This window comes from Pyxicephalus adspersus, chromosome 2 (assembly GCF_032062135.1).
Source record: "Pyxicephalus adspersus chromosome 2, UCB_Pads_2.0, whole genome shotgun sequence".
In the NCBI taxonomy this organism is placed as follows: Eukaryota; Metazoa; Chordata; class Amphibia; order Anura; family Pyxicephalidae; genus Pyxicephalus; species Pyxicephalus adspersus.
Genome location: NC_092859.1, coordinates 36,040,327 through 36,046,977, shown reverse-complemented (window position 1 = coordinate 36,046,977; position 6,651 = coordinate 36,040,327). Strand labels below are relative to the sequence as shown.

The window sequence follows — 6,651 nt, the reverse complement described above, 5'->3', positions numbered from 1 at the left end:
AAATATGTTGTATAAAAATCAAATCAATAAACAATACAAATCATTATAAAGCATCCTTTTTAATAACATGTTTATGATGTCTTAGAACTGAATGATGGCATTAGAAGCAATGATGGCTTACAATTAGACAACAACTCAATGTAATTGTGGAGAGTTTTAAGACTCATCATGAACAGGTTTTTAAAAAGATGCCTAATAATAATTTTGTAAGACAGATGATGTTAGACATCATTTTATTAACCTGTTCATAAGTCTTAGAATTTACACCAATTACATTCATACACCAATTACAACTCATCTTAATACAGACCATCATTGTCAGTGTATAAATTATCAGCAAATTATGGAAAGGGGAATTACAACCCCTAAGGCACTATCCCTCAGCACGGTTTGCTTTACAATTGTTTGAACCTGGTGTTTCCCTATAGGTCACTAACACCTATTTATCAGACATTTATCAGATATAGATTACACTATCAAGAGATCTTAGGTGATAATTTAGATGGGAGGGTGGGTTAGCCTTCCTCCTATGGATTTATAAAGCGGAACCACCAACTGAACTGCACTTATCGCTCTTCTTACTCTAAGACCCTTGCTAACTCCTCTGTGTAGAACCATCACCATGGCCTTCAGTGGAAAATATGAGGTTGAATCTCAGGAGAACTATGATGCCTTCATGAAGCAAATTGGTAAGTGTAACACTAATGATCATTCATAACACATTTTTGATGAAGTTATTTTTTTGAAGAGATTTATTCAAATAGGATTAAATATTAAGATTGCATTCTTTCCAATATTATAAATGTCAGCCATTGCCCTGCCATGCTGATGGGCAAGGTCAATGAGCCTTCTAGTAATCAATATTAAAAATGAACAAATGAAAGAACTTCGGCCACCTTAAACCCCCATTATCTGTCATCTTATATGGGGTCATTAGAATCTAACTGGCTAAGTATTTATACATTTTGGATAGAGTAGGGACAAGATAACATTTCTATACAGTTTTTATTTGTGATGGTCACCACACTGGGGAGCTTTATCTTCAATTCTCCTCACCATGACACCTAAGCAAGAAATGCTGGAGTGGTTGTCATTGGGATTGGAAGACATTGGCAGCAATTAAAATATTTTCAGAAGTTTTATTCTCTTCTTACTCCTATGTGTCTCAGATATATTCTATTACTTCCTTTCCTAATGGAATGTTTAATGTTGTTGGGAAGGCTGAAAAAAAAACTAGGACAGATGAAGTTAGTACACCAGTAAAAGTTCCACACACCATGTACCATTAGCAATGCCACCACTGTATCTCCCCTTATGAGGAAAAAGGCTTCATTAACAGTGAGCCAATTATTCTAAAACAGATGAAAATTTTTAGAGCATTTCAATGTAGGTGGTTTGGTTTTAGTACTTAGTCACTAAATAGGTAACTGAATTGTATCTTCAGAACAATCAAACTAATTACAGAAACATAACCTAAAGCCACTGGTTCAGGAAATATTTGGCCTGTCATTTCTGAAAACCTCTGAAAAGTTGCCTGGCCAGTTCTCATTTTCTTACAGATAGTGACCTGGAACCAACATAGAGATTAACCAAATCAGTGTGAAGTCACAATATCTAGTTTGTTCTTTTTATTCCTAGTTGGTAGCTAATGCCCTCAAATCATCATCATGCCAGTAAATGTAAACAATGTACTCGTGAATGGCGGTTGTTGTATTACCGACCAAATTATTTTCTCTGTACAACATTCTCTAATAGTTTTAATAAATTTAATGTGCATTTTTTTAAACTTTGGATAACATAATAAATTACCCTTTAAAAAATATTTCTGTTGTACTTGTCCCATTGGGTGAATTGTCCTTCACTTGTTATCCTTAAGACACGGCAGGAAGTGACAGTAAGTCTCTAAAGTGAGCAGACATTTGTTCTATAACAAATGTAAATCTTTCCAGTGGGGGAACAAACAGCTACCATGTAAGCAATTTTTGTGTAACCAATACAGTTTAGTAATGGGTGATCACTCACCAATGAGCATTCATGATCATATGAATCTCCATTTTTGAATGTTTAAATAGAGCCGATCTACCTATTGTGAATTATATATTTTTAATTTACTTTATATATCTTATATATCTATGATATCTCTTGCTCAAGCACTCAACAAACTATTGCTAGAGTCCCATTTGAACCTTTTTATCAATTCAGTCTGGTTGTATATACAGCATGAAACCCAAACAGTTTCTTTGGTATTACTCTTTCAGGACTCTATATGGCCCACTAAACTACAATAACATTTTGTTTAGCTAATACGTTGATAATAAATTGTCCTATCTTGGTAAATATACAGCCAGCTTATATTGGTTAATACTTACACTGCAACTATTCCATTCCCCCTATATTGTTTTATTATGTTTGGTTTTGCATTTACCTCTTGTGCTGAAAATTTGAAAACCTGTTAAACATTGAGCTAAAACAAACCCTGCCTTAAACCTACTGGGAAAGTCAGAAAGCAAATTTTATACGCAAGCACTGAACTTGCTGTCTGACATATCCCCTCTGCTATAATCAATGGTGCTCTTACCCTCTGAGCCAGGCTATTGATTGAAGAATTGATCAGAATGCTATATTTTTTTTCTGTGTTTTACACCAACCTTATGGTCCAGCCCACCTTCCAATTACCCTAAACCAAAACCAGACTTTTATTCATTAAACAGCATGAGTCCTATTGGTAGATTGGGCACTGGATTGACCTCTGTAGTGTGTTGCTGCTGCTTCACTATCTAATAAAGGTTAGGGTGGCCCTTTACTGTTTCAATTGTTTTAAATTGTTGAGTTCAGATCTTGGCTATTGGGTACTGTCTTAAAAAAATCCACATTTTTTGGCAGGAACTGCTGTTTGTACTTTCCAGCCATGAAATGAGCTCTTTGTCTTCACTTTCTCTTTAAATATAGAGATTTCAGTAAATGTCGGAGATATAAGAAATTCTCAGATGGTTTAATGTTAGTGAAATGTTTGCATTTACTTTTTCCACTTGTATCACTCACTAAATAACATATTAATCATAATTATCATCACTATTACCATAGGCATTCCTGATGAGCAGATTGCCAAAGGAAGGGACTTCAAGTACACCACCGAAATAGTCCAGAATGGCAATGAGTTCACATGGTCTCAACTCTACCCTGGGCATACTACAACCAACAAGTTTGTCGCTGGCCAAGAGTCTGAGGTGGAAACAATGAGTGGCAAAAAGTTTAAGGTACTTTTGTGGTCATCTAAGCGTGCAACCTTTTTATAGCCTAATTTCCACTTAACTGTCCTTCATATTGAAAGTGCACTTGGGGTAAAATATATTATTGTTAAAAAAACCAAAGCCAATCATTATTATACAATCATATCACTGCTTGCATAGTACTAGTATATAGATCAGCTTCACAATGTGTATAAAGTGCAGTGAATGTTCTTTAAAGGAGACCTATGCTAAGCGAAATAGGCACAGCTTCATTGTCCTCCCTTGGAAAATCAAGCAAGATTCTGTTGTGCTGTGTCTTTAGCTAACCCATAGTGCTTTGAGAATCTTTTGATCCAAAACCATCAATGTTTCACTTAAATAAATTTACCAGAATATGAATATGAAAGTTTTCTAGTTATATAAAGATATAAAAGTGCCAGGTAGTACACAAGAGCCAAGAGTAAGCTGTAATTTTGCAAGTACAGGTTAGAATATGACTGGGTAACACAAACATGATTTCTTTTTCTTCGGAAAAATTACAGCTAACTTCATAATCCTTGTTCTTAAAAGAATATTGAAGTCTTATGCTTTTTTTAAGTTTCATTGGTGATATTTCTCTTTATTTCTTGTCCCATATATATAATAGTAACTGATAGGGTTTTTTTCTAAAGTCAGGGAAATTCCACTTTTAGCCAGTTGTTTCTGGAAAAAAGTGTTTCCAATAAAAAAATTCACTCACCCCTTTTTTCAGATGACAGCTGTAAAATTCTGGACACTCACATACTTCCACATTCTATCCAAAACTTAAAGGGTTAAATACACTTGAATCAAACCACTGGTTAATGATCCTGGAAGATGTTTATAAAGCAGTATGCAACATTAAATTTTGATTTTATTTTCCTGCAGACCACTGTTAGACTGGAAGGAGGAAAGCTGGTTGTGGACTTTCCTAAATACCATCATACCTCAGAGATTGTTGGTGGAAAACTTGTGGAGGTGAGATTGAAATGATTAAATGTTATCCACTCCATATGCCATATGCACAATTCCCTGTGTCATGGGAATGATAATTAGAGTTTCAGTAATTATTATGGTGCACATAAGTGAACTACTTGTTCTCAGAACAATTATGCAGCTCCTAGAGTCAGATATTTTGCCTCCAGCACACTATTTTAATTGTCCAGTTTAAAGTGCATCCCTAAGGAAATTTTAGGGTTAGCATTCTCTACTACAAAATTGTTCTTCAGCAACTTGTAGCTTAGCCATTGAGATGCAGAATGATAGTTACTGGCAGACACAATTTGCTGCTCAAACTCAATTGCATTAAATAAATAAATCAGATTGTTGCTAACAAATTGCCAATGCGGCATGGTCCTGAGTGCTGCTATGATATATTTACCTGCTATATATATGTCTGCTATATTTTTTTTAGATAGAAATAGTGTTTCATTGTTTCTAAGTAGCCAGTTTTAAAAAGCAACAATGATGACTAGTGTAGTAAAACCAAAAACTGCTTAAATATTTCACAACGGGCAGAAGAAAGGTGCTGTAATTCTAAGCACATATTACTAAAAACCTTTTGCATGCAGTTTATTTGGCCAGTAAAGAAAACCTTCAAAACCTTCAACCAAATTTAAAATTAAAAACAATCAAATTTTCTCATACATACAGAAATACATGAGAAACCTTAACCTTAACAGTAATACTAGGGCTGGCTGGACAGAGTTCCGAGGGTTTTTATGCTATCATTGTGGTATAAATTGTTTGCTCTAACCCAAAGCAACTTAGGCAGATGGCTGATTTTTAAATTTCTATAAAAAAAGCCACTACCCTGTGCACTTATCTCTTTGCCTGAATAATAAATGATGATCTGTAAAATGTACTCATGAGGTCATCCCTAATATGCTTTTACTTATTTTTTCCTAGACCTCAGCAAGTGGTGGCATCACCTTTACCAGAATTAGCAAGAAGGTGGCATAATATGTCTGTATACTTATATACTGTATATTGTCAGTTCTACCCAATAAACATTGGCTGCTTATGATTTCTTTGTCTGCTTTGTTTTTCTCTTGCTAATCTGTATCATGAAAGGAACATTTAAAGTGACTCTGTCACTCAAAAGCCAGACAAAAGCCATAAATAAACAAGGACAAGTAACCATGTCGATTGGTGCAAATAAAAAATATTACCTTTGGAAATGAATCCATTTTACAATTGAAAATCTTTCATGGCTTTTTAGATTCTTGGTAATAGATTGAGGCCTTACAATAACAATTTGTCTTGCCCCTTAGTAGACACATGGTTTCCTATTGTAATACGAGGGGGTGCTGGCTTTGCCCCTTCCAGGTGAAATAGAAAAATGAGTGTGGGGGCATATGACAGCCTAATATCCTAGTATGTAACTGTGCAAATATCAGGTCTTTGTGATTCTTAAAACTGTTTTTTCTTTTAGTGAGAATCTGAGATGGAAAGGCACAGGTACATACTAAAATATTAGGCTGTCATGCCCCCACAATTATTATTCTATTTCATATGGAAGGGGGCAAAGCCAGGAACTTCTCAGCACCCCCTCGTACAGGCATCCAGGGAAATGTAGTCTGACATCTACTGTTCTTCCTACCTTAGGTGTCACATAGGTGTCAGTGGTCACAGCTAGGTGTCAATATGCTAGCCCCTCACACCCACCCCATAGTGGTCACTTCATGGAGGTCGGATGGAGTCACTATTTTTTTTTTTATGTGGGAACGAGTACATTACAGGTTTGATTTTAATGTATTAAATATGCAAGTTATCATTATTCAGAAGTCAAACTAATAGTTTGATAAAATTATGTTTAAAATGGTCTATGGCCCCATTGGTAAGATTTCCCTTCCTTCCTTCCTACCTGCATGACAGCCAAAAAAAAGGGACGGCAATTTTGCCAGGACAGAAAGCCACAGACAGCACCGATATGAAAACATTTTCAGAGTTCTAATCTTTCCCAACACTGAGTTGTATAAATACTTGATGCTGACTGGTTTGTATACTGGATGACACCAAGTGAGGGGTAATTCCTAAAAATTGGCAGCAATACCTGAAAAGGGGGTCCTAAAGACCCCTATAATAGTTCAATAGTGAGAGAATCAGCTGGAGGTAAATTTCACCCTCAGTGAACAATCCCAATACAATACAAGATGTTGCAATATCCAAAGGTAGAGGAGAAAAGTGTAAATTATAGCTGGGGTTTTATAGCTGGAGTATCTGTATAAGAAGCCGGGGATGGGGAGATTTGTAACTGTAAATGTCACTTTTGGGTAGACCAATCCTTTAAATGCACTGTGCCTAACATCACTCTAGAGTCTGTACTAGATGGCATATTGCATTACAAGCAGCTATTGGCTGCTCTGGGAATATATTTAATGGCTATTGTTAAATATACAAT

At 35.5% G+C, this 6,651-nt stretch overlaps 1 protein-coding gene across 1 annotated transcript; it reads left to right on the top strand.

Annotated features, from left to right (window-relative positions):
• The first annotated feature begins 582 nt into the window (after positions 1-582).
• Positions 583-5,274, top strand: LOC140325002 (gastrotropin-like). The gene is made up of 4 exons (XM_072403105.1): positions 583-689; positions 3,085-3,257; positions 4,137-4,226; positions 5,157-5,274. Exons 1-4 carry the CDS (start codon positions 623-625, stop codon positions 5,208-5,210), a joined length of 384 nt encoding a protein of 127 aa, XP_072259206.1. The 5' UTR covers positions 583-622; the 3' UTR covers positions 5,211-5,274.
• Positions 5,275-6,651: the final 1,377 nt, after the last annotated feature.

Bases quoted from the DNA above. Each gene is read 5' to 3' on its own strand.
- LOC140325002 (XM_072403105.1), top strand. From the start codon at position 623: ATGGCCTTCAGTGGAAAATATGAGGTTGAATCTCAGGAGAACTATGAT. The intron at 690-3,084 runs GTAAGTGTAACA...CTATTACCATAG, and splicing joins TGCCTTCATGAAGCAAATTG to GCATTCCTGATGAGCAGATT. The intron at 3,258-4,136 runs GTACTTTTGTGG...ATTTTCCTGCAG, and splicing joins TGAGTGGCAAAAAGTTTAAG to ACCACTGTTAGACTGGAAGG.